Consider the following 27,131-nt stretch of genomic DNA (forward strand, 5'->3'; position numbering starts at 1 on the left):
TGCCTAATTTCTTCAAGAAAATTAACTCTTGAGAAAATAATTCTTGTTCGGCAGTGGTTCCCTAAGTATAAAGCCCGATTTGATGTTCCCTTGTGAGATTTCCTTAGCTTACAAACGGCAGTGAGAATCCAGAAAACGGGACCAACTTTTCTCAAGTATCCATGAGCTCTGGCTGCCCTCACGTCGGACGCTCAGAGGGACACTGCACCTACCCGTAGATCAAATTCGGGGCAGAGCCCACCGCCCCGGCAGGGAGGGCTGGCACCGGGGGCATCACCTCACTGATCTCCGCCATCACCTCGGTGAGAGAGGCCGAGGCAAGGCGGCGCCGGCCCCGCTCCGGGCGGACCCCCGGCGCTCCCGCCTCACCCCTCCTCGCCCCGCCGCCCGGGCGCTCGCAGGCGGCGCGGGGCCCCGGCCGGCCCCAAGCCCGGGGGAACGGCGGGGCGGGGCGGGGCGGGCGGCCGTTCCCCGCCCCCGGCACTGCGGCGCGGGGCCGCGGCTCCGGCGCTGTAGAGGGCGCTGCGCGGCCGGGCGCGGGGTTGGGCGCGCCGCTCCCGCCGGCGGCGGAGGCTGCGGTGGTGGCGGCGGCGGCGGCGCAGTTCCCGTTCCTGTTGGTGTTGCTGTTCCCGTTCCCCTCGGGCCGGGCCGCGGCCGCGACTCGTCCTCGCTGCCCCCCTCCTCCCCTGCCTCGCAGTGGTCGGCGCCGGTGGCGGGGCGGGCGGGAGCGCGGCGGGGCGGGCGGGCGGCAGGGAGAGCGCGGCGCCGCCGCATGCGTCGCTGATGGAGCCGGGCTCGGGGCTGCCGCAGCGCAGGGTGGGGGGCGGCGGGCTGGACCTCGGGGCGGGCTCGGCGGGGGGGTCGCCGGCGCTCTCCGGTGGGCAGTCCCGCCGCAGGAAGCAGCCGCCGCGCCCGGCCGACTTTAAGCTGCAGGTGATCATCATCGGGTCGCGGGGGGTGGGCAAGACCAGCCTCATGGAGCGCTTCACCGACGACACCTTCTGCGAGGCCTGCAAGTCCACCGTGGGTAAGGGAGCCCGCCGGCCGCGACCGCCCCGGCCCGGGGGAGGGGAGGGAGGCCCCGGCCCGGGAGGCGCGGCCGCCTTTCCCCCAGCGCGGTGCCGCTCCCCGCACGCCGTCCCCAGGCGTTCGCCCCCCTCGGGGGCGTGGTGGGCCCCGGCCCCGGCCCCGGCCCCGGCCCCGGCCCCGTCCCGCCCGCCGCCCGCCTGGCGGAGCCGCGCCGCGCCGCCCCGGGTGGGTCGCTCGGCCGCGGGAGGCGAGTGCTGCTTCCCCGTGGGGAGGTCACGGGGGTTGTGGCGAGGGGGCCCTTGGTGTCAGGACTTCCCAGCACTTGATGGAAAGATCGCGGAGGCCCCAGGTACCCTTGCAAGTTTTGAGAAGGTGTTGGGTGTCCTGTTTCAGTCGTACTAACAGCAAGCAACGCAGCTTAAAACAACAACAACAAAAAAGAGGGATGGTTGGTAAAGCGGGTTGTTGTGCACAAGTTTTAGGCGTTTCTTGTAGGGAGACAGAACTATTTCAGGAGTTAAAAGGTTGCGCAGTGTGTGTTCAGCGTAGTCAATGGGACTGCAACTACTGCCCCAGACCACAGGCTGGTTCACTCCAGGTTGCTGTTATGCCTTCATCAATAAACTCTCCGTGATGTTAGATCTGAGGAAATTAACGTTGGATTTCTTGAAGACTGCCCTTGGAGCACACTACGTGCTTTGCTCCTCACACAGCTACCTGGGGAGCAACCTCCCAGTTCTGTAGTATGCTGTCTTATTCATGGTTTAGTCATCTGTGCGAGTCTTGGAGGTAATTGAGTGCCTGCTGTCTTCTAATGCACAAACGTGTGAAGGGAAGAAAACAAGCTATTTAGGCTGCGTTGTCATTATAGTCTGATCCTTGGAGTTGAACTCTTTAAATATTGCAGCAAGGCGGTTGTTAAGTCTGTGTCATTGGAAAATATGTCTGCCTAGCTTAATTGTAGCTTGGAATGTGAGGAAACATAGCATCTGATGGAAAGTGATTGTATTGCCTTTTAGAAACTGAATTATTACTATCCAAAGTTACCTTCCCATGACAAAATAATACACGGTTACTCTTACTTTAATTTTAATGTGTATTTTATCAGTTGTTTCATTCTTTCCTAGGTCCTCTGAAAATCCAAATCCAGTAGTGCAGATTAGTACTGTTAGTGTTAAGTTGGTAACTTACACTCTTAGAAGTTAGAAAGGCAGTGGAAGCATATCAGAGGCACAATCCTCAAGTGATGTGTTGTAACAAAGAAATGCTGATGGCTTCTATAGATGGATAGATTTAATTAAATATATGGTAGGGTTGAGGAAATAGAACTATTAGTGGAATGTATTCTTTATAAACTCTCCAGGTCTATATATTGTTTTGAACACGCATGCATCATCTTTGGGTTGACCTACATCAAGGGCTCCTTCAGGGCTGGGCTGCTCTCTGTAACTGGGGTTAGTTTCCTGATGTGAATCTTGAGAAGTGAGAGGAGGTACTCTACGTCCCAGTCCAGACTTCCAGTCTGGTGCCTTGTAAGCAAAACTGATTTGCTAGATAACTGAGACGGTGATTGAAGTGGAGAAGCTTCTTTATGTAACAAAAGAAACAGGAAATAAATGGTGGTGTGTTGCTAGACAGAGGATTACGTAATGTTTGATGTACAAAGTGTGCCGACATAAAGCAGCATAGGGAAATCAACTTGTGCCAAAATACATGTAGAAAGGCTTGACAGTAATGTCATTCTTTCAAGGTGCTCTCACTAAACTTGAGAGCTGTTGAGATTTCCCCCAGATCCTTTGCTAAATGAAAGAGCTTTTCACAGTCAGCTTGCACCCTGCTTTTTTGCACTATGGAGTAAGAAAAAGTAACTTCTGCTATTTACATTTCACGTAGATTGACAATAACCCACACTCCAAAATGACCTGAGGTCCGACTTTGATACGCAGTTGAAATCGTAAAGCTCGCTCTTTGTCACCGCTTACTGCAGTGATTTTCAAGACTCACAAGTGGAGAATATGTTTTGAAACATTGAAAACCCTATGACTGATCCAATTTCAGAGGAAGTTATGTAAACTGAGTACACCTTGAGATTAAATTTTAAAAGGCTGTGTAACCAAACGAATGACTAAAAATTGCTATATCTACCTTATATTAGCAAAGCTGAATTTTGAATGGATTGCTAAAATATGTATTTACTCCCTTACCTTGATATTAATGGTCTCAACCTTACATTGATGTTTTTATACTAAACCAGTGGAAGTACTGGCAAAACAGGACAACATTTAACACCTTAACCTTTTGTACAGAAGTGTACAGGCTGCTTGGAGATCTTCTCCAATAGTGGAAGAATCGCAAATGTCCAAAACCTTTGGCTGTCTCCTGGCCCTAAGGCCTCTTTAGGATAATAAGGCCACGTCACTGAAAGGTGGAGTGTTTCTGCTGAAAAGGGGAGGAGCTGATTTAGTTAATAAAAGATAAAATATTTTAAAGCTAATTTAAGAGGACTACATTGCCAGATTGGTAAAGTAAATTCTGTAATAAAAACACATCAGCATGTCTTGAGTCTCATCTCCAAATACTGAAGTTCTTTGAAAGTGTTCAGAAATAGCTTGGCAGGTTTCAGCACATTATTCATAACGGCACACGATGTGCTGTTGATCTAAAATTCTTTTTGATGTATTTATTTTGGGCATTAAATCAGTTGCATAGAATATTGTGTCTACTTGTTCTGCTATTTACATAGTACTGAGAATACTCGATATGCTCAAATATTTACTGATTTTTTGCATGTGTTTGTCAGATGAGGAATAGATGTTGCTGTTTACTATTTTATGTCCTAGATCTGAATATTTGTTCTTACTATTAGGTTATAACTTACTTTTATTACTTGTTTGGGCAAAGAAATTGTTTTTAGAAATGTTCCACTGTATCTGCAATGATGTAAAATTACTGTCTTCATGCCAGTGTTAAATCCAGAGTAGCTGAGGTAACTTCTTTTCTATAATGGAATAATGCTTGTGCAAGGGTAATATTGGTACCATATTAGCTTTGTCAACAAATATAAATATACATGCACCTGCATTATTGACACAGGAGAAGAATCCAAAACTATGGCTTGGAGGTTTTTCAGACTCTTGGCAATTAAAAAGTAGTGTGCCAATTCGGCATGGAAAAGGATGATGTTTCCAAAGGTAGTGGATAAATACTCATTACCACATTTGTGAGAAGATTCAAAGATGGGTGGTGAAGGAAGAGTGCTTGCCTTTGCTTCTTCCCCTCTCTTCCTCCCCCCCCAGCCAAGTAGTTCTTATCCCAAAAGAAATAATTCTTAATTCAGATCTCCACAGTGGTGGTGTTGAAATTTATATACTAATTTTTAAAAATGGTGCTATCTCATCCTCTTTTTCATCAGAGTCCCTTTATTTAACAGTCAAAGGCCTCTCTTCTGTTCCCAGTGTCTGTCCAACTACTGCTCAGTCTCACGGTTGTCTGTCCTACCTGCATCCAGCAAATCTTAGCTCATTCCCAATCTCTCTGCTGTTTTTTTCTTCCATGACAGATCTGCGAAATTCCTGTACTCAGCAGTATTTCCTGTCCGTCTAATTTTGCTGCAGACTTTACGCTTCTCTCTGGGTTTTAATACCTGAACCTGAGGTTCCTGCTCACCCAAACCTGAGGCCCTGCACTGACTCACCCCTTGGGCAGCTGACTCTCCTGCTCTCTCAAACCAAGTTGAGCTCCTCAGCTTTTCTTTTACGTGCTGGCTTAGTATGCAAAGTTTCTGAGGCCTGTTCCTATTCTTCAGCTCTCTTCCACCAGGTCTGAAAGCATCCAAGGAAAGCGGCCTTGCCCTTGATAATATCAGACCAGTTTGGGTGCCTCATGCATCGCTGGCTCCTTTTAGCAGCTATTCGAAGGAAACAATAATACCGCTTGTAGTAAACACTAAAGATTCCTTCAGTCCTGGTTTACAAGCAAAATCACAGGTAGAGCTACTCAGCTAAGTTTGCAATGGGAAGTTCTATTGTGGATCAGGATGGGAATGTTGTGACCTGTGATCTCTTCTGGACTAATTGTAGCCAGTGGGATCCAGACCAGTGGCATACAAATGCACTGCAGTGCAAGACGCCTTTGACTTCACAAAAATGCTCTTTGAGCTTGTTTCCCTTTACTTTGATGTTAGTGTGAAATGGTATGTAAGTTGGGAACTCATTAGGTTTATGGAGCTCTGTAGATTTTTCTTCCAAGCAGCCTATTTCCTATCAATTCTTTTTAAAATACCTGTGTCCATGCAAAATGCCTAACGTCCATCAAATAATAATGATGTTGAAAACTTTAGGTTTATCTTTTATCAGAGCAATCTTAAGTAAAGCAGCTTCTGGTTTTAATATGTATACACATGTGACACAAATATATACATATATAATTATTACTATGTATACATATGTTTGGGGTTTCTGTCACAATTCAAACCCTTTCTTCATTCTCTTTATCCTTAAAAAATGCGGACTAACAATATAAATGTTAAGTTTTGTTCCCATAACATTGTCATTTTACATTATATTAACTTAAAATTAATAAGCTGATACTTTTAAAAGTATCAACTGGTCATTTTTCAAAACTCCCCTTTAAGTTGTTTTTCAGTTTTTTAGTTACCTAGTCAGTATTTATTCTTACAAGCACTGTGAAAACAGTATGTGGCTTACTAAAAACTTGAAAAATAGTTTTTCAGCAAGTCATAGTAAAAATTATGTTTTGAAAACAAGCTTAGCAATTTGATGTAATCTGAGATGAAGAATAATCTACATAAACTGTTCAGGAAAACAGCCTGCATCAACCAGAACACCATTTATCTTTTTGCTATACTTGTTGTATGTGCCTGTGGGCTCTTTCTGACAAGTATAATTCATTTTAATTTTTCTTTAAAGTTTGGGTGGGTTTTTTCCCTTCCATAAGATGGCACTGAAAACTTAGTTGGGGTGGGAAGAGGGAAGAAAGGTAGAAATAATTGCCCCTTGCTGTACCACATCATGACAAAGTAGTGGTAAGATGTCCTTGCTTTATGCCCAAGATCAGCTCTGTACTCAGACTAAGAAGTTTTTGCTGTTGTACAAAAAAAAAAAAAGGAAGAAAGTTCTGATCGGTTACAGGTATTTCTGTGAGAACTGACCCTTCTTATCTTTGCACGTCCAGGGTGTTAATACATATCTGTTCTTATATATTGGCTTTTTGGGTAGTGCAGAGTAGTGTAAATAAATCTCTCTTTAATGGTGTGCTGCAATTACTTCACCAGCTACAAACAGAGGAGAGCAGGAGGCTGGAAACTCGCACAGAAAACAATTGTGTCTTACACAAAACCTTAAGATAATTAGGGAGCTTGTATGAACCTGCCTTGTTTGTCTTCAGCTCTGTAACCATAAGTTTAGGAAATGCAAATTGCAACAGAAGCCTGTGTTCCCTGGAAGCTGCCTTTCACCTTTAGGAGCAATGCTGTCACCTGTAATTGACACTAGAGACTACAGCAACTGAAAGCACCTGGCAAGTCATTGTTTGCCTCAGATGTGTCAGCTAAGCATATTTTACAACATTTGGTGTAGTCAGCAATTGTTTGTGGTGCGTAATTTTTTGAGTCCTCATAAGGTAACAAAACTATATTTTAAAATAGGAAAATGTAGGTAGATGATACAAATTATCAGGGTTCGGGAGTAGGGTTTTGGGGAGGTATGGAATTTTTAATTACCAAGAGGGTGTGGAGAAGAGTAAATTTGAAATTGACTTCATTTTCTTAATTTGTAAACTAGATGTTAACTTCAGCCGATAGAAATATTCAGGTACTGGGTTACATCAACACTACGGAGCTGTCAGAGTACCTTGTAGTCCCTAGCCAGTACATATATGAGAATATGCAAGTAGAACAACAGGCAAAATGAAGAGGCCACTTGAATGGTGTCGAATGTGGAGTTTAGTTTGCAAGGAGAGCGGAATGCAGCTGTCAAACTCAGTCTCTGCTGTGAACAGCTGAGCTTGTCAGAAGCAAAAAAATAAATAGGGCCATATGATTCTCAGTTATGGACTTTCTTATTTCTTTCTGGGAGTTGTGAGCTTAAATGTTTGTTTGATGGAAATAGTGCATGAGCTATGCAGAATAACCGTGGTTTTAGCTAAACCATACAATGGAAGAGACAGGCAAAAGTCCTGAAATCTTTGTAAACTGTCTTCACTAGGCTGTCCTTAAACAAGGAGGATTAATATTGCCAGTTGTTAACATTGCAGCTATTTAACAGCATACAGCAACACTTTTATAACTTATTTCTTCTGATATCCCAAGGAGTGGGAAACTTGATACCAAAAATGAAATGCTAAATGCAGTCTCATTTTGAAATGGGTTCTGCCTTTTTAAAGTCTACGTAGTGCTGTTCATCAGAGAAGTTTAATTTTTCTTCACATTCATTTTTCTTTTCAGGTCAAGTAGTTATAGACCAGTAGCTCACTATGTTTTCCTGTTCTGTAATCAGAAGTTTTGAAAACAAGCCTTATTCAAGAAGGCACAGAGTGTCTTACTCCTAGCATGCTCCCCTTCCACCTCATTCTGTTTATCAGTATTTTGGTGCATGCTTTGAACTTAGTACTGTAAATAGTGTCAGAAGCCTACATTTTGTGGAAGGCTTTATAATTTTACTGTCCACAAGAAGGTAAAGAAATTATAACTTCCTTCATTCTCATTGAGTTGGGAAGTACCAAGCATCTGAGATGTTTAGAAGCTGTATATTGGACACTCAAAAATCACTGACAGTTTCCTAAAAGCTCATTATAATTACATCTTAAATTTAATCACTGCATGTATATTACCAAATATTTTTTTTCTTTTCCTGTTGTTGTTTCTGTTTCGTTTCTGGTCTGTAGAACTGTTGCCAGTTGAGATATGGGTAGATTTTTATTTTAGGCGAGCAGTCTCAAATGTCTGCATGTTAATCATTTCTAGAATTACATGCTGAAGCTTTATGGACAACGTACTTTACCTGCATCTAAAATAATACCCGAACTGGCTCATATCTGACTAACAATGCTTCCAAATCCCTTTTCAAAATCTTTAAATTTATAACATGTAGTCTGAAAGAGATATTTCTTCTTTAGTGTGTTTTAAAATTAACTGCATGTCCTACAGCTTCAATTAAAATAAGATATGATGGTTTTTTGAATTTGTTTTAGTTTTTTTTTCCTGAAACAGTTTTTGTAACCTTTCCCTCTCTTCTCCATGTACCTTTTGTTGTTGCTTGTTTCCCCCCCAAACAAGATGGTAGAAATCAGTATCAAAGCTATTGAGCGTCTTTTCATGGACTTCAGTAGTTTCTGGATAGGTTTAAGTATTGTATTATATTTAGTTACAGACCAGGACTAACAAAGCCAGTTCTCACCTCAGGAAACATGTGACCTCAGTCATCAGTTGTAGCAAGAAGTAAGAAAATTTGTCTGTGTAATGCTGTCAGATGTCCAAATGAAATAAACTGTTGTAGTCTCTGAATTATATGTCTGTTCTAATAGTTAATTAGTATGCAACCTCTGAATTTTTAAACTGATTGTGTTTCTTTAAACATGATCTGATTATTTTTCACTGATTGAATTGCTTTGATGCAAAACACTAATAGGCCTCTGAAAATTTAATCTATTGGAATTGATTTTAGTTGGGAGGGGTCGGGGGAGGGAGTGTTCTATTTGCATCTGTTTTCCCAGGTCCTCCTTTAACTTTGTTACCAGGAAATCTTGGCCTCCTAAATGTCACTCTGTGTGCATTAAGCAGAACAGTTTCCACTTCCTTTTTCTGCTGCTTAGGGAAAAGAAAAAAAAAATTAAAACCTAAATGCAAAATGCATAGTGAGAAGTTTCTTCACTATTTGTTTTATTTCTAAACAAATTCTTTTTAGCTTTAAAGAGAGAGGCTAGACCCAGCTGTGTGTTTGTTTGTGCTTCAGTAGATAACTTTTAGTTCCCGTTCGAGGCGAGAAATTAACAGATTCTAATCTGTCCTGGACTTCATTTTTATTGGATTTCAGTCTCAAGTTTGGAACAGTCTCAAGTTTGGTTCGGTGACAAGATAAGTCATCCTCACTGACTTGCCCTTATCTAGAACTTCATTAGTGCGCTTCTATTTTGAGTGTCTGTTCTCTTTCTTCTAGGGCTGCTTATTTTTGAAAGGAGTGCAGACAGTTTGCTTAGCTGTGTGTTTAATACACTTCAGAAAAAACCCTTCTATTCTCTTTCATTCTACTAGTCCTTTATTTTCCCTGGAAAAAGTGTAGTTTCACCTGAGCGCATCTTGTAATAGATGTTCTCATTTGCATGAAGCATATTTTTAATCTAAAGTTAATGTACTACTAACAAAAACAGTGTGCTTTATATAATTTTTAATAACATTTTAAATTAATATAAATTAATCTTAAATTTGTCTAAAACTTTGAAAATCCTTTACTTACAATCTTACCTTACATACCCACATAAGGTGCTGCTTAATGCCTTATCTGACATATCTTCAGGGAGAGGGCAGCAGCTCATTTGCAGTTTTAAGTGGTAGGGCAAGCTGAATCAGTATATTTTGAAATGCTTAATAGATAGAAAATCAGAAACCCAGACCAGAGGCTGAGATCTGTATTTTTGTGCCTTTTTTGTTAGTTCTTATATGTGTATGGGATGTCTGCTTGGATGCCTGAAAAAGGCCCTTCCAGAGAAAAATGGTGGTCAAAACTCACACCTTTAATAAAAAGAGAGGTGGTGGCCCAGATTTACTGATGGTGTGAGTGTAATCATAATTTTAGGAAAACTGAAGGCATCATGCAAGCCTGATGCGTGGAGAGGAGGCTCATTTTTTAATGGGAGCGGAGGCTGTGGTAAGCATTTCGGGATGTGACCTGGCAAAGGGCACACTTCAGCGTGATCATAAGCACGTGCACTCCTTGGCTCCCCTGGCATGTGTTCGTTTGGTTATTCGTTGACAACAAATTAGCCAGCAGGCATTTAATGTGCAAAGAGGTAGCATGCAAACCCGCAATAGTTCGCCAGTGTTGTAGCAGCTAAAGAGAGCCTTTTAAAATCCTTTCTTTTATAAGATGCGTTGTTCAGTTTTAATGCAGTTGTCAACAGTAATTATTGATACCTCTATTTTATTGAACTATAAATAAAACCATGACCTTGGTTCTATTTGCATAATTAAGGACACGAGGAGCTTAAGTGGCTTGTGTGTGTTAGCTGTTGTTGACATCCTTTTAGGGGATACCTGCCATAACTGGAGGCAAACAGTGAGGAACGTGTTGGTGTAGCTGTGCTAGTACAGTGTTATGCCAGGGCTAGTAAGCCCTGTCTCATCAGTGCACGTGTTCAAGCACACCCCTGTTGGTGCGGCTCCAAGACTGGAGCAGCCTCTGGCGGGATTGAACACCGAACAAATGCACGAGTTTATTAAACTTGGGTGTTAGTTGTGGTTTGGGATCTGCCTTAAGGGAGCAGGAACTGTGCAAGGACTACCAGTATCGTTACAGAGAGCGTGAAACTTGAAAAAAAATTCTGGCGATTTGCCTGTACTTAACAGGTCTTAGAATTCAGTTTCACAAGACTGAGAAACGCACATCTTAGAGCAACTGTATATCAAGTGTTTGTTTGAGTAAGAATTTTGAAGAATTTATCAAATATTGCTGGCATTAACACTGTAGCATTACAAAGCACTTCTTTAAAAATACAAACATATTCTAAGAGCAGACTTAATACCTTCTCCGTTCTCTGCGGAATGGAGGTGCTTAAAAGAACCGTTAGCAGTTATTTTGCTGAAGAAGGGAGTTTTCAGCAGTTGGTCCGAATCTTCTGTTCTACAACTGCAAATACAAAGAACATAAGACTGGCTTAGCATGCGTGAATGGAAATGTGCAGATGTCCAACTCTGTGTCATTTGTGACTAATAAGTATTTATCTCCAGTAGTGGAAAGTGTTAGTTTCCTGATTGACTTTCAGAGAATATTACCAGTTTTTCCTCCTGTTTTTAATAGCTGCAGTAATTGTATGGATAGCAAAACTTTGCACTTAGATATTTTAATTGACATTAATCAAGCTAAATAATCTGTTCCATTGAACTTTTTCTTAACTTGATATTTCAAATTGAAGTGGAAAACAAATTATTGTGGTGTTGTTTTAATTACCTTACTAATTCCTATGTAAACTGAAAGCGCTACCTCTGGTAGGTCTATGGTGAAACATGGTAATGAAACTTGACAGGCTTAGGAATTTGTTTCTTCAAGCGCAAAAGGAAAGTTGCCAGATTTTTTTCTTCAATATTGGCAGACATGAAGCTTCTGGTATTGTGTTGATGCTTGCAGAGCATTACTAACTATAAAAAGCGATTGAGCAACCTTTGCTTAGTTCTGGCAAGCTATCTGACTTAAGTGTTAATGATTCAAACAGTTCTGTAGAAGAATCTGCTTTTCCAAAACCGTTACTGGTTTGCATTGTTTGTTGCAAAATGAACAAATTAACAAAACTAACAGTAGGGGAATGTTTCATGGTATGGCTTTTAAGATGATTAATAGAAAGATCTGGCTTTGAAATAAGAATGCTGTTGACATGTTTATTTTGAAGCCACCTCTTTAATATGTAGGCTTTTTTCTATTGCATTTCATTCATATGTTGTGCCTGCTAGTCCCAGGAAGTCCTGAGCTGAAAACTTGCTTTATTAGAACAGTTTGATTTTTCTCTCCATAGTTCATTTTTTTTCCTTTTAAAAAATACAACAAAACCATTTTGTTCCTTGGTTTGTGTAAAACAGTGGTGTATAAACCACTTCTGTAAAAATAGAACTATTTTGTTGATGGACTTGGTGAAACTTACATGAAATTCCTGTGATGGTTTTTAATACACAGTTTTGGATTGGAGGTGGTTTAGATTTCTTTTTTTTGTGTGACAATAGGACTTTTTCTTTACACAGCAGAGCTGTATTCTCTCTGTGCTCAGATCAAGCTCCTTTACAAGTATAATTGTTAGCCGAAGACAAGTATATCCATCTGTATGAGCATCATAGGTTCTTTTTGCTATTTATGTTTCTGTGGGAGAGAAAAGCAAGGGGGTTTTCTTTGGTCTTTTTTTGTTTGTTTGTTTGTTTTTTTAACCCGAGTTCTCAGTTGAATTGTATTGTATGTTGTGTATGAGGTAATGGCAGGATTGGGAACTGTGGTTGAGATGTGTGGGCAGTTATATTCAAACTTCCTTGAGGGAGGGAGGGAGTTTGAAGCCATTTCAGTTAATACTGATTACCTCCTTAGCAAGTAAAGTTGCTGTCTTGTTGTAGACAAAGCTGTGACCATTAAGACAATTGCATTTTATAGCTTAAGTGAATTTGTATAGAAAAAAAGGCTTTTAACAGTAGAAATGGATATGTGTTTCTTTTTTAAAAATCTTACTAATAGAGAAGCAGTAATTACAAGAATTATTTCCCACATTTTTGGATGGTAGAGCATAGCTGGATCATTTCATTTTCTTCTGCTTTTGCACTAACACAGATGGTGGTTTTTCAAAAGTGTAGAAAAATATTTCTTAAAGTTAAGATTAATAACTCCTCTGCAATTTTAATAATTCTAATATTTTTTCTCAATTTGCATATGAATACTTGAAAATTGCCATTAAAATTGTAGACTCTATAGTCCAAATCAGTTTAACGCTTTAGCTCCTGTATTGCCTAAGACCCCTGCTGGGGTTTGAATGGGATACATTTTGATAAGTGAAATATAAGCATCACATGTCCTGAATAGCTCTCCAAGAATTGGTGAATAAGTGTGCTAGACACTTCTAAGACATGCAGAAGGAGGACAAATGTTGTGGTCATAACCAGTACTTTCATCACTCTGTAATGTGCAACTGCAAGCTGTTTGAAGGGATTTTTCATTAGGAGTTTGAAGATCAGTGATCCTTCCATTTATTTAGTCTAGCTGAACAGTGGCAACCTGCTTTGCAAACTAAAAATAGAATTTAATGTATCCTTTACATTTCAATTGGTAAAGCCTGTCTAGTTTTTTAAAACTCTAGTCCATTGTATTGTCTCATGCCAGAACTTCACAGACATAACTATCTTTAAAAGCACTTTGAAATAAATGCCAAGTCAACAATGCATAACTGGTTTTCAGGATGAAAAAATGCACTTTTTTTTTTTCCCTACCTAAATTTTCAGGAGTTTTGAAAAGCTCTGCCTAAGGGCCAAGTTCAGTCCTTTCTGTCAAAGTTACAATCCAGTCTTGACTCTAACAGTGTCAGCAGGGACACTCAGCTTTTACCAAGGATAGACGTTAGGAAAATGTGTCGGTTTTGCTAGAGAAAGTAAAAATCTTTTTCTCCTCTTCACTTTCATCCCTATCCTTGGTATATAATTGTATGTGAAATAGCAAAAGTATTTGCAACACACTATACTTCGACACTTCCATGTGAGTTTAAGTGTACCAGTCTGAACCGTGTTCGCTTGTCTTTTTATTTCCCCCTTTTTGATTTAGCCCTGTTAGGAGGTATGGTGTTCAGAATGAAGAACTGAAGCAAAATTCTTCATTCATTTTAGTATAAATTTGTATAGGTTCACAATCTACAAATGTTATGATATTCTAGGATACTTATACTCTGAAATAGTCTTGTAGTCGAGGTGGTAATCTTTTGTGTGTAGGTATTGTTTGACCATAGTATGTCTTACGTGTTGATTGCCAGCATTATTTTTTTCTTATAGAAGTAAAATCTTTCTACATAACAAGGTCTTCATGGTTGTATCTTTGATACTTAGCATGCATTCAAGATGTGGCTGGAATTTTGAGATGATGGGTAAAAGTACCATACAGGTATAAAAGAAATTTTAAAAGTCAAATATCCTCTCTAAATCTAAGGAGTTCGCTAATAAATATTTTCAGGAATTAAGAATGACAGTGCTGACCAACTTCTTCATAAACCAACCACAATTTCAGCACTTATACTAAAGTGGTTCACAGATGCTAAGTATCCAGCCTGGAAATCAGATATGTATTGTTCCCACTTCCCAGGCAGCCAAACTGATGCAGAGGGATTGGTTTCGCTCTCTGCATCCAGGAGTCTCTGCCAGTTGGAACTAGAGCAGGCTTGTCCTTGACAGTCAAGGTGAATAGGGGAGAAACAAACATGCTATGCCTGTTGTTATACTGTTATGTTGGGTTTACCTGCTGCTGGAAGTGTTGCACAAAGCGGAAGGTTTATGTTGTGATGCTGCCAAGTGGGATGGCTCACAGGCTGTATAGCAGTTGTCAAATCCCCATGATGTTCCTGAGGTGACCCAGAGTGGTGCAAGCCCTTCTGCTTGTTCAGAGTGTTACAAGTTGATATAAAAAAAGAAACTATAAAAAACATAATAATTACACCCTCATTAGTTTTGCTTCTTATTCCTCCTTTTCTGTTTACTGTATTTTATTTATAGGTGTTGATTTTAAAATCAAAACAGTAGAGCTAAGAGGAAAGAAAATTAGATTACAAATCTGGTAAGTAAAACAAACATGCAACCAGCAGTATGTTTTAATTTTTATGTTCTAGCATGAATTAATATGCTTGTCTAATATTATTAACTGTTATAAGCTGGTTTAGCTCTTACCCTATTCCTCCTCTCCTCCATTCCCACAAGACTTAAGCAAAACCAAATAGCTCTTAGATTTTGTAAGGGCAAAGGAGGAAAAGGAGAGAGAAAGTTAGAAATAGGACATGAATGTAATTACTGAAATGCTAATGCATCACAGAGGTCTCAAGCCCCTTTTCCTAGAAGAGTGATAACACCTACACAAGAAGTAGGAGTTCTACAAAGAACGAAAGGTGACTGTTAAATAGACAATAGAGAAAGTACACTTTGGTTTTTTATTTTCTGTACTGTTTAAAACTGGCCTTCATTGTAACAGCAATTAATAAAACAACTGTGAAGTAATTTTTAAACTGTTTTTCTAAAACTTGGTATAGGCAGTGCTGTTTCTTTGGCACTATATTAAATAACTTTAAAGGGAAGGGCATTCAAGACTAAGTAAATTATATTCACTCTAAACAGCACTGAGAAGTAAAATGAGCCTATGGAAATAAGGCTCTGTGTGCTAACTGGTACTGAAGTCCTACTACAGAAAGCTCAAAGTCTGAGCTAAGCTTTTGCTTTCTGGAGTAGATTACATATCTCCTGATAATGATTCTCTGTGCCAATGATTAATACAGATTTTATTGTTTAGAAATTATTGAGCTTAAGGGCTCCTTTGTTTTGCAGAGTAGTACAATACGTAAACATTGTTATGAGAGAATAAACCAGCTACGTTCTATACGTTAATCTTATATACTACTATATAGAAGCTTAGCTTTGGTTTATTAACAGTGCCTGATGCATAATTGGCATTGTAGTTAAACTGTTAAAGCTGCTAACAATCCATGGGGGGGAGTGGAAGCTCTAAATATACTTGTGACACTTTTGGGATATTCTGGTGGTTTCTCCTTCTTAACTACATGGATGCAGTGAATTCAGCTTACTAACTCCTCTTGGCAGGTCACCATCAACTCTGTTTGTCACACCATGTGTCTGTCTTGCTTCCCTCTGAGTTAACTGCTGCTTCATCTTTGGTATCATCAGTTGCCTAACACTTGAATGTTAGTGGCATGTCTTCATCCATCATCTGTCCCTGTTTGGAAACCTATGACCACAAGGCTGGCAGTTGAGCCAGCAATTGTTAGCCAGGGTCTGCTGGAGCTGACAGAGGTAACAAAAGCTTCCGATATAGAGATGCAACTGTACACCTGATATGAATTCTTGCTATGAAATGTGCTAAGATTATCAAACAATTTCTTCATGTTGAATGAATGCATTCAACTCTCCTACAAAGGAGAGATGTTTTGTTGGAAAAGAGATGTTTAAACCATTATTTTCCACATATTGAGAATATGCTAGTAGGATATAGGAAACTTTTAAAACTAAAAATTGATAGGTTGCTAAAATGTGACCATTACACCTGTGTGAAGCCCTGCTAAAATGGTGGAGAAAAAACAACATAAAGAGATAATATTTTAAAATATGATAAAATCCGTGAAAACAACCTCCAGCTCATAAGTGGCGCTTTCTTTCCAATAGTAGCTGTTAAAATACTGTTCTTGTACTCGATCCTTAGAACTGTCTTGGCGTACTTCTAATTTTTTAGAAAAGCAATTAGGTGAGCCCTCCTTTTGCTAATTTATCCTGAATTATGTTGTGTATGTTGTTGGGCCTACTTAAAAACTCTTATTATCATAAAATCACAGAATTGTAGAATCATTTAGGTTGGAAAAGACCCTTAAGATCAAGTCGAATTGTAAACCCAACGCTGCCAAGTCCACCACTAAACCATGTCCCTAAGCACCATATCTACACGTCTTTTAAATACCTCTGGGGATGGTGACTCAACCACTTCCCTGGGCAGCCTCTTCCAGTGCTTGATGACCCTTTTGGTGTAGAAGCTTTTCCTAATATCCAATCTAAACCTCCCCTGGCACAACTAGAGGCTGATTTCTCTCATTGTGTCACTTGTTACTTGGGAGAAGAGGCCAACACCCACCTCACTACAGCCTCCTTCCAGGCAGTTGCAGAGAGCAATAAGGTCTCCCCTCAGCCTCCTCTTCTCCAGGCTAAACAACCCCAGCTCCCTCAGCTCCTTACTGTACCTTCAATTGTTAGATTAAAAGAGGAAGGCAATTTACCAAGTCAAACACTTGGAATTTTAGAAATGCAGACTTAAGTTGCGTGGCTGATCCTAACTCAGTCTTTCAGACCTACAAAGAGACAGAGTTATGGTTGCATCATACTTCCTGGTAGTCTTACGTGCAATGATTACAGTAACTTTACTACTGAAAACTGTTTTACTCACTGAACAGACCGTTTCTAAAGTTCATGCTTATCTGTTTTCTTAAAATGACTAAGGCTACTTTTCAAAGCATCAAAGTCTGATTTTTTTTTTTGTCATTTGACGATTCTACATCAAAAATCAAACAAGAACAGATTTTAAAAAAAGTTTAACTCTAGTATTTTTATGGTGAGTTGACCTGTCTCTCCACTGACCACTCTATCAGCAGAGTGTTCTCTGCAGAGCTCTGCCATTTGAATTTATAAAAAAACAGCAGTACTATATTGAATATATCAAGCAATTAGGTGTGCAAGACATCCTTTTGAAAGCAGCTTTCACACCTGCTGCTGTTAGTAGAGGGTTAATAGAGTAGTATACAAATTGGACTTGTCTCCCATATTCCTTTCACAATGGGATAGTGTGCGCTAAGGATCAGAGAGGCGTCGGCTCTCACCTTTAGCTTACCTGTTCCTATCTGTTCCCTGCTACCTCACCCTCTTCCCCTATTGCCCTGACTTTCAGTCAGGAAACAGCCTCCTGCTCCTTAGATTATGAAATGGTAGAGCAGCACTGAGGACACAGAGTAGTGTCAGTCTTCTCTGTGCCACCTGGAACACTAGCAGTGCCAGAAGTAGTAGACACAGCAAATGTGCTGCTGCGTTGCAGTTCTTGGCTGAAACAAGCTCGTACGTTCTGTGAGAAGTGATGCATGCACGCAGCTCAGGCCGTGGGGTGGCATAACCAGAAGCACTGGATAGCAAAAGTGTCCAAACGAATCTGAACATCAGTGAATCAGTGCTTTTTCAAAGCTTGAAAACTAGACCAAATAATAGGAACCCCGCTTTCATGCTTTGAAGCATAGGTGTGCTGGGAGGTGCTTGGCGGGACAGCAGGGCGTCTGACTGTGCCCTCTTACCTGAGTGACGTGGGCTGACACAAGCAGCAGTCACTTCTGGCTTCTTCTCTGGAAAGATCCTAGTTAGTGGAAACTGTAGTGCCCAGTTCCCTGCTGGGGAGCCAAAGCGGCCCTCCAGTATCTCTGCAGGTTTAATGCCCAGAGAAGCCAGTGACCTGGCAAGAAAACAGTCTGATTTGTTTCTGAAGGTTGTTCAAATTGGTGCTTTCTCACAGAAAGTTCACATTCTGCCAGCTCAGCGTTTTCTAATGCACCGCTGTTGTCTTGGAAAATCTCTGGGGCGAGGGGTAGTCTGAGGAAAAGATCTCCTGTCCTGAAATATAAGAGAGTGTAGTTCCTTCTGTTCAGTACCTCTGAAATAAATTATTTCATGTAATAAAAGATTTTAAATACATTTGTGGTTTTTATGGGAGCGAAAAGCTCAGCTTGACAAGTAGAATTAACCTCTCGAAACGACTGAATAACACTTTAAAAAATACTGCCTGTAGGTTCCATAAAAGTACAGAACATGTGAAAGTGTTAAATTAGCATTAAATTTTTATTTATTGTTTAAAAATATTTTCCTTTCTCTTGCCACTTCACACCACCACTCATAAAAAAATTCATTTAACAAAGACAGTTGAGTCTATGTGTTTGTTTCAAGCAACTGTTTTAGACAGACACAGAGAACATTTATGTAAAACAAAAATTATCCAAACCTATTTTAATTAAGTTCAACTGTATTTGTATTGTGTTTTATGCAGTCTGAAATAGTGAGAATATGACACGTCAACACTTGAAAATGGGCTTTGTGTGGCTTTTTTATTTGCTTTTGTTTGGTGTAGTGTTTGTATTTTTGGAGTGATGTCTAGTTTCTGTTTGGAAGCAGAAAAACTGAGTCAAGCAGTGGGGTTTTATTACTGCAGATTATAGATGGTCAAGGAGTCATATGCTGTATGTTTCTGATTACAGTTTAGAAATGCCAGTGTTTATTCCTTAGAACAATTTCTTTAAAAAAAAAATCAAGAAAACTGCTTTAACATTAAAAAAGGAGTAACCTGTTGTATTTTTTTCAGTGATGCGAAATCATTGATCAAGTTATAGTAATTTATTATTTGGACTTCTGGAGTTTGAATTAAATTGAACTGACTTACTCTATTATGTTGATTATGACCAGAGCAAATCAAGAACTAGCAACAGTTAGTATCACTTACAAAATTCCTGAAGTTGCGTACTGTTAGTCCAGTTAAATAATGCTCGTCTCTTCTTCTAGCTTTCCACTAGTGCTTCAATAGCTATCCTTACTAAAATACTCCAGCTGCAGGAGTGCAATACATCGATGAAGATAGTATAACAAACTTAATTGCTTCAGCACACCGCACATGAAAGGAAGGCACTTTAAGTTGGATATGCTTTTCATATTAGCTCTGCATTAGGGGTTGTCATTTTTTCCTCAATACTGGAAGAATTTACTGCACACTTTAATGAAATATAAAATAGCACCTGGTAGAAGATTAGATTTTCCATGTGGAAGATCAACTTGATACACTTCTCAAACTGCAGCTTAGGTAGCTTGGGGTTGCATTCTAAATTTACTTACTGCAGAACTAGGCTTCTGGTTTTCACCTTACTACTTGAAGGCTAGTGCAATGTGAATGTAATGTTAGAGACCACATATTCAGCTTATTTTCTTCCACTTTTTGAAGGAAACAAGGACTAGAATATCATGCTTACAATCAGAAACCTCTTGATTGATTTCATTTAAACTTGCTGCAGCAGTAGAGGTATTGATTGATTGTGAGAAGTGTGGGGCAGTCAATGACTTAAAGCAAGGCAAAGATAGGTAGCCATAATCCACTGTAATTAGCGTGACTAGCAGGTGTCAGTCAGTGGCCATCTGGCCATTTAACATATGTAGTGGGCAGCCAGGCTGTCCATGGGTGTTTTAAACTCACCACAGCATGTGGTATGTCTCAGATAGCCAGCAAGGTGGACCACAAGTTGTGTGATATTTGGGTGAATGACCACCTCCTCAAAGGGGAGTGCAGGACCTGAGGGTACAGCAGCCAAGAGGAGCAGCAGCCTGGGAACACTATAAACTTCTAAAGAGCCTGAGGATGTTGTGGGGTGAGGAGAGGCTGATAGTACCAGGTAGACTTGGAGATGCAGCATTGAGCAGACTAGGGGAAGTGTGGAGTTGGAGATAGCTGGAGTGGTAGAGTGTGATGTTGTGTAGTTGGCTCCATCACCTACCCCATGGCTTACCCAGTGTGTCGATGACTGTCTTCAGGGAGGGTAGTTGAACATTAGTGTGTGTATTTGCCCTCTATTTTTCTAATGTATGAACTGAGTGATCTGGTGTCCTGGTAGCCTCTCTGTGGTGGAGTTGCTAAAGGTCCTTAGCACTACCTGAAGGCACAGCCAGCAGACTCTGAAATAGCCCCTTTATTTCTGTGTTCCAGTAGGGGCACAGAGAAGGGGCGGGAAGACCAGGCAGAAAAAAAAAAAAAAAGGCAACTTTTTCCATTATTCTGGCCAAAGCTAGAATTGATGCGTTCTTCCACATTAGGTAAGCCCTTCCACCTGCCATCTATTTAGGTCTGCTCAGAATGATGGAACTAAAGGGATCCCATCCTTGTTACACTTGATCTCTAGGCTGAATTAGCACCAGATGGCAGGGGCTGCTCTACAAGGTCATAATTCTGAGAAGTCTGTTCAAAAGCACTAAAGCAATGTTATCCATATGTGGAAAATCAACGGTTCATACTATAATTTTTTAATTTTTAAATTTTTCATGGAGTGAATCTCCAAAGGACCTTTCAAAAAAGAAATCTGACCATAGCGAAGAAGTAACGGAAGAGAAAGAGTTACTTGCTCTGAGTAATACTTATATATGTAATTTCAGCTGCCAGAACTTGTATAACTTTAATAAAAATGCCTCATTAGTGATAAGAAAGCAACCAATTAACCATCTAAAACTGATCTGAAATACTACTAGGGCTTGACCTTATTGAAACAGGCTACCTGTTTTCCCCGTCTTTAGGGTCCCAAAGGTTTGTATGGATGTAATTCTGAAGTTCTGAGTAGAGAATGGGATTTGAATACAAATAAAAATGGGTGCAATAGGAATTCGTTCTCTTCTGCCCCATTCTGCAATGCCATTGGCTTGCAGTTAAGTATTAGTCAATTGTTTTCCACAGGCTGTGAAGCAGAGGTTTCAAATCTTTTTCTAGTAGACACTGCTTTACTTTGTGAAATCGCTAGCAAAGATCTGTTGCTGTCAAGTACCCTTGTGGCAATTTCAGGAGAAAGTTAAGTACTTCACTTTTAAACTTGCTTAGTTGCAATTTTTAAAGATTTTGTGAAGAGCAAGACAGTTTTGTGGTAGTTTCTTCTACTGCTTGTTGCACATAGACTTCAAAAGAACTAATTCTTCAGGACAATTGATGTGGCATTTTGTGAACATGACTTTTTTTTTTTGATAACAAGTGTTTCAGGTCTCCATTGTTAATCTCATTCCCAAATTCATCCTTCTCCTCCTCCTTTTGTCTAAAATGTGACTGTTGAAGAGAGTTCCATTTGAACTTTTGAGTCCCAACACACACACACATTTTACCCCATCCACTCTTAATTTTGGTCCGTCTTTTGACTTGCTCTAACAGTGAAATTTCAAAATTATCCATTAACTCTGGGGGCTGAACTCAAGCAGCAAACGCTTGATCACTTTGGAGCACCATATAACCCATGTTCCAGTTGTGATGCCAGTCACATTTTAAGACTTAGGGTATACACCAGCTATTTTTTTAGTATAACTGCCAAAAATGTTTCATAAGCAGGCTCGCTGATATGATTAAAAGCGGTTCACAGGTTTTCATGATTCAGTAAAAAATAACCCTTCTGTCTCATCTATGTTGGAGTATAAGCCATAGCTAATCTGGGAAATGTGGTATCATTGCTGGAAAACAGTCTCCAGTGTAGATGCACCCTGTCTGAAATACTTAGTGTTGAAGGTGGGAATGGAAATGTTGTTTGAACACCTCAGATTAGTAGATGTAAGCGTGAAAGGCAGGTATCTGCTTTCAAAAGCCATACCATATAGTGGTTGCTCACTCTTTTCATTCACTTCTGCCAGTAGCTTCTGCACTAGTTTTAGGACCATGGCTGAATCGCTGTGGTTGGTCTAAAAAGGCTCTGAAAGCTCCAATCATAATGATCAGTGAGTGCGTTGCTCACTTCGTAGTTGGGTGTCCAGCTGTGTTTGACAAGCATGTATCTTTTTTTTTTTCTTCTCATTTTTTCAGGGCTGTTAAAAAAAGTAAAACAACCAAACCCCAACGACACAAAACCAGCTTCAGCTGCTGGTACGTTTTCATTGTACAGTTTCATTCTCACACACATGTAGAACAGTTTGGCCTTTCTTGGTGAAGTTCATATGGGATAAATAGTCCTGATAAAAGGTTTTTGTATGATTGAAAGTACTGCTCCATTTTTTTGCCTGTAATTCACACATATAGAAAGAAATGTTTGATACAGAGTGTCTAATGAGTGTGGGGGTGTTTTTATTAAAATGTGAACAAAGTTACTGTGTACTTTGCAAATTGGTGAAATATTTGTGCCAATGTTTGCTGCTGCTTCTTAGGGACACAGCAGGTCAGGAGAGATTCAACAGCATTACCTCAGCTTATTACAGAAGTGCCAAGGGAATTATTTTGGTGTATGATATCACCAAGAAGGAAACATTTGATGATTTACCAAAATGGATGAAAATGATTGATAAGGTAGGCCTTAAGTATTTGCTTATTCCATATTTTTTAAGAACCTATTTTTTTTCCCTCAAAGGTATTCTGTAAGACTTCTAACGGCATTGATACAGGATTATTAAAATAATACCAACTAACTTTCACTGGATTCCTCTAGCTAGTATTTAACATTAATGTGATTTTGTTGCAAAATGGTTGTCCATTCCTCCTTCCTTGAACTAGAATTGTCCCAGTTAGAAGTGTCAGTGGAAATCTGTAACATTACTTATTTACCTTTGCATTGGGGAGAGGAAAAAGTTTTATTTCCTGTCTGTGAAATAAGGTCATTATGTTCATTCTTAGATAAACTAGAACAACTAGTTCTCAAGTCATGATTTAAAAATGGAATTTAAAAATTGAAGTTGAAAATTTTTGAAATAATGTTTGGGAAGAATGTTTATAAACTGCGTAGGTGTGGTTCCTTATTTAGTAGAGGAATTGCCCTTTGTAAATATGTTTGCATTACAAGATCTTATATTTCTAGATATAGTTAATTAAAAATGCTTTAATTGCAGTATGCTTCAGAAGATGCAGAGCTTCTATTAGTTGGAAATAAACTGGACTGTGAAATTGATCGAGAGATTACTCGACAGCAGGGAGAAAAGGTAAGCACAGGTCTAACCAAATTCTTAGTTACTGTTAGAAGCAAAACTGCTGCGGCACTGCTGCTGATGGTCCATGGCTACTCTTGCTCAGACTGTTAGACCTCAGGAGCATATTGAAAGCGGTCGTGGTCTTTCAAAATCCATGTGGTATTTACTTCTATAGAGTGTGCAGTTATACATGTTCCTGCTGGAGCAGTATGTGTTTGATCTAAAGAAAGAGTAAACTACAAGTTGGCTTACAATATACAGTAGTGCTGGGGATACTCCTTTTTGGGCTCTGAAAGAGGATATAGTGAAGACTTGAATCACAAATGGGGATATCTCTACTCAGGACTGTGAGCCTTCCTCCAGACACTTGCTTTTTAGTAGTATTTTAGGCCAGGCAACAGCCTTGCTTGATTACTTAGCTCACCTTCGTTTTCGTGTTTCTTTTGTTCTCTTCCAACTCCAAAAGTGGTAAGGAGCCTGACAAGAGAATAGGTTTTCGCATAACACTCATAGCACCGTTTTGATCAGGACACTTCAGTATGGACGTACATTTTCCTTCAGCTGTCCATCATGCATTTGGAAGTAAAGCATTTTTCTGTTAAAGAGTCAAAGCTAAGTCTTACATCTGTACTTCTCTTTTCTGCATTTTAATAATTAGGTTGAGATTAACTTGTCTGAAAAGATCTTTTTGGCAGTCTGCAGCAATCCATGTCAACTGAAGACACGAATTTCTCAGACTTAGGTCTGGAAAATGCAGCATACTTTTCCAGTAAAGCAATTTTAAGTGAAAATTAACTATATGTGCCAATATTTGCTGTACCTTGGGGATTCGGGATTATTAATTGAATTAGACTTCAGTCATAGATTTGGGGAAAGTTGTGGGGTTTTTTAAAAGTTTTATGAGGAGTGTGTATTTGCTGTTTGTTGCTGTTGGTATGAATCTTCACGTGGTTATTTTATTTTCTCTTCCATCAGTTTGCACAGCAAATAACTGGGATGCGGTTCTGTGAAGCAAGTGCCAAGGATAATTTTAATGTGGATGAAATATTTCTAAAACTTGTTGATGACATTCTGAAAAAGGTAAAATATGCAGGAGGTAGTTTCTCTGACCACATAAATGGTCAATGTTTAAATAATGACTGCAGGTACTTGTTGGCAGGACGCAGAGGGTGAGTGCAGAGTCAGATGAAATTTTTGCTCAATACGTAATGGGTGTGGTGTAGTTCACAGACCCTGCTGAACACCTCAGTTAATAAATACCGCTGTTGAATTTGTAGACGTCTGCTCCTATTTGCTATACTTCTCTTTCCTGTAACTTCACTATATATCAGCAGCTGACTGTACACTTGCCCGCTTTCATTTGTGGGCAGTGCTGTTGTAAGTGGTTTAGGAAGTTACTTTATTTCAAAAATGTGCACTAAGTTTTTTCTGAAAGAAATTCTTAACACTACTTACTGAAACAGAGTTCACTAATAAGAACCAAAAGATCCTTAATTGAGGCTTTGGGTGAGAGCGAACTCTTGAAACGAGCGCTTTGTGCTGAGTTCTGTGCGGATGACTGTTTACAGGTGATTTTTCTTTTTTTAAGATGCCACTGGATGTTATAAGAAATGAGTTGTCCAACAGTATCCTGTCCCTGCAACCAGAGCCAGAAATCCCACCAGAACTGCCTCCTCCAAGGCCACATGTCCGTTGCTGTTGACTTGTTACTCCATACAGAGTGAAAAATAGGAGTGGGAGGGTCAAGAAAGTACCTGTACTACTCTGCACTACAATCATTTGGCAGTTCCTTGTTGCACTTTGTTATTCGAGTCAGAGCTACACACTAACTTGTAAATATGCAAATATGCAATCCTATGTAGGATTCAGCTATAACATTTAATTATTACCCCTCTCCCTCACAATGATGTTTCATTCATTGCCCCAGTGTTATAAATACTGTACAGTCGGTGGAGGTTTACCACACTTCCAGTCGAGGAGGAGGAGAAATTAAATCTATACCTATTCTTGACATAAATGTTGTAATAGTTCTTGTTATTATAAACAGGCAGGCAGAAGCTCTTCTGGTATGAAGATAAGTATATGGTGCTTTGCTAACTATTTTAAAGACAAATTTTTTAAAAACAGAGGACTTTATGTACAAAGCTTCCATAAACAGCATTATGTTTCCGTTTAATGTAGTGAAAACATTTTTGGCTGTAGCATCCTCTGCTGACTGGATTTATTGAAAAGCTAAGTTTAATTTTTGGCAGTCTTTTATTTATTTTGTTTAATGCTGCACCCTTTCTTTGTGTACCAAGACATCACACCCGGTGCAGATCTAAGATTGCACTCTGAAATAGCGTATATAATTTTCTGCATAAGCGTAAACTTGGTTGCAAGAATCATTGAGTTTCAATAAAAGAATGGAATTATATTCGAGCTCTAAAAGAAGGTATAAAAAGCAATGCTGCTGTCCTAGACAAATTCTTTTTTTAAAAAAAATTTGAGAAGATACATTTTCCTGTGTTAAGGAATATATATGTGTATTTGTCTGGACATCTGTAGGGTTGGGGGGAAGGGAACCCAAGGTAAAATTATTTTCTTTCCTAATGGTGGAAATTATTCCCATCAAGCAAATACTGTGTTAGGTTTTTGTCTGATAATGAATTTGTGAATTATATCTTTGGTATATCTTTTATTAAAATGCACTGTTTAGTTTAGCTGTGGTAAATCAGTAGTTACATATTTGAATAACTTGGTGTGTCCTGAATGTTGTGGTATTGAAAAACATTGTGGTCTTTCTAAACTAATGAAGTGCAAATAAAATTTTGTATTTATGAATGACAATGGAACTGCACCTGTTCTTAGAATGGCAAGTATCAAACGATGGGTAAAAGGTAGAATCTGGAATATGGAACAACAGTTTTTTAAATTTTATTATGATTTAATTTTCAGTTTGACAGTTCCTTTAGGTGCAGTTAGAGCAGCAGGTGTTAGTTGTTCACCTTGGTCACTGCTCCGTTGGGAGAGCAGCTGATGACCTAGCCCAGCTGATATCTTCAAATAGCATGTGACTGCTTGTCATGCTGTCTTAGCAGGTGGTTGCTAGACTATGAATTACGCTGGCAACACAAGTATGAACCAGTCTTTTTCACACTACAGCTTCTCTACTTCTCATTCTCTGGTGCTGGAACCCATTTGGTCAATTTTGCCACTCTTTTAGCCAGAACACTGGCACTGACCAGTAAGGATAACCACTGACTTAAGCAGCTTCTCTCTGTTTTATGGAAGGAAAAACAACACAACAAACTGTTAACATTTAAAAAAAAAAAGGAGCCCTTATTTCACAGAGTAAGCTCTGACATTATGAATACAATACCATGCAGGTCTTTAGCACACCTGGATTTGAACTGACAAATTAAGGAAGCATGGTTGATATTTGTGCTTATGTCTTCTGCCACCTTGTGCCTAAACAGCTTGCTTTTTTACATAGTAAACTTACAGTTTACTATCATATTGGTAAGATAAAATAAATTTCTAAAGCACTTGTAGGATTTCTGATGGTACTGTGGGCAATAGCAAGGAAGGGAAAATTACGGAAAATGAGTTTTAACTTGACAACCATTTTATTTTAGCTGATTTGTTTTTCTTTGTACTTAGAAATTTGTGATTTTTTTTCCTGCAGTTTTTGAATTTAATAAAAATTAAGAAATTTGACTTAGATACACTTTCTTGTAATTCTGTGCTGTTTGTATATAGGTAGATTGGAATCCCAGTCTCTTGTACCAAAAACTAAAAATTATTGCATTTAAGAACGACGTATTTATGTAAGAATGCTTGAATGTATTTGACTATTCATTGGAAATCAATCATAAAAAGTTCGGGAAACCTGTTTGCTTTGCATCCATTATATTATGAGACCAAAGGGGGTTTTGTCTCCTAATTTTATCTCTGTAACTTTTAT

General features: G+C 39.5%; 1 protein-coding gene across 1 annotated transcript; it reads left to right on the forward strand.

The window, feature by feature from the left end:
* Window positions 1-764: 764 nt before the first annotated feature.
* RAB12 (RAB12, member RAS oncogene family) lies at window positions 765-26,890 on the forward strand. Its single transcript, XM_064442983.1, has 6 exons — window positions 765-1,027; window positions 14,483-14,543; window positions 22,433-22,571; window positions 23,108-23,197; window positions 24,161-24,265; window positions 24,774-26,890. The coding sequence occupies exons 1-6, from the start codon at window positions 784-786 to the stop codon at window positions 24,885-24,887; spliced, it is 753 nt and encodes a 250-aa protein (XP_064299053.1). The 5' UTR covers window positions 765-783; the 3' UTR covers window positions 24,888-26,890.
* Window positions 26,891-27,131: the final 241 nt, after the last annotated feature.

This window comes from Phalacrocorax carbo, chromosome 2, assembly GCF_963921805.1.
Source record: "Phalacrocorax carbo chromosome 2, bPhaCar2.1, whole genome shotgun sequence".
In the NCBI taxonomy this organism is placed as follows: Eukaryota; Metazoa; Chordata; class Aves; order Suliformes; family Phalacrocoracidae; genus Phalacrocorax; species Phalacrocorax carbo.

Bases quoted from the DNA above. Each gene is read 5' to 3' on its own strand.
- RAB12 (XM_064442983.1), top strand. From the start codon at position 784: ATGGAGCCGGGCTCGGGGCTGCCGCAGCGCAGGGTGGGGGGCGGCGGG. The intron at 1,028-14,482 runs GTAAGGGAGCCC...TTTTATTTATAG, and splicing joins GGCCTGCAAGTCCACCGTGG to GTGTTGATTTTAAAATCAAA. The intron at 23,198-24,160 runs GTAAGCACAGGT...CTCTTCCATCAG, and splicing joins CTCGACAGCAGGGAGAAAAG to TTTGCACAGCAAATAACTGG.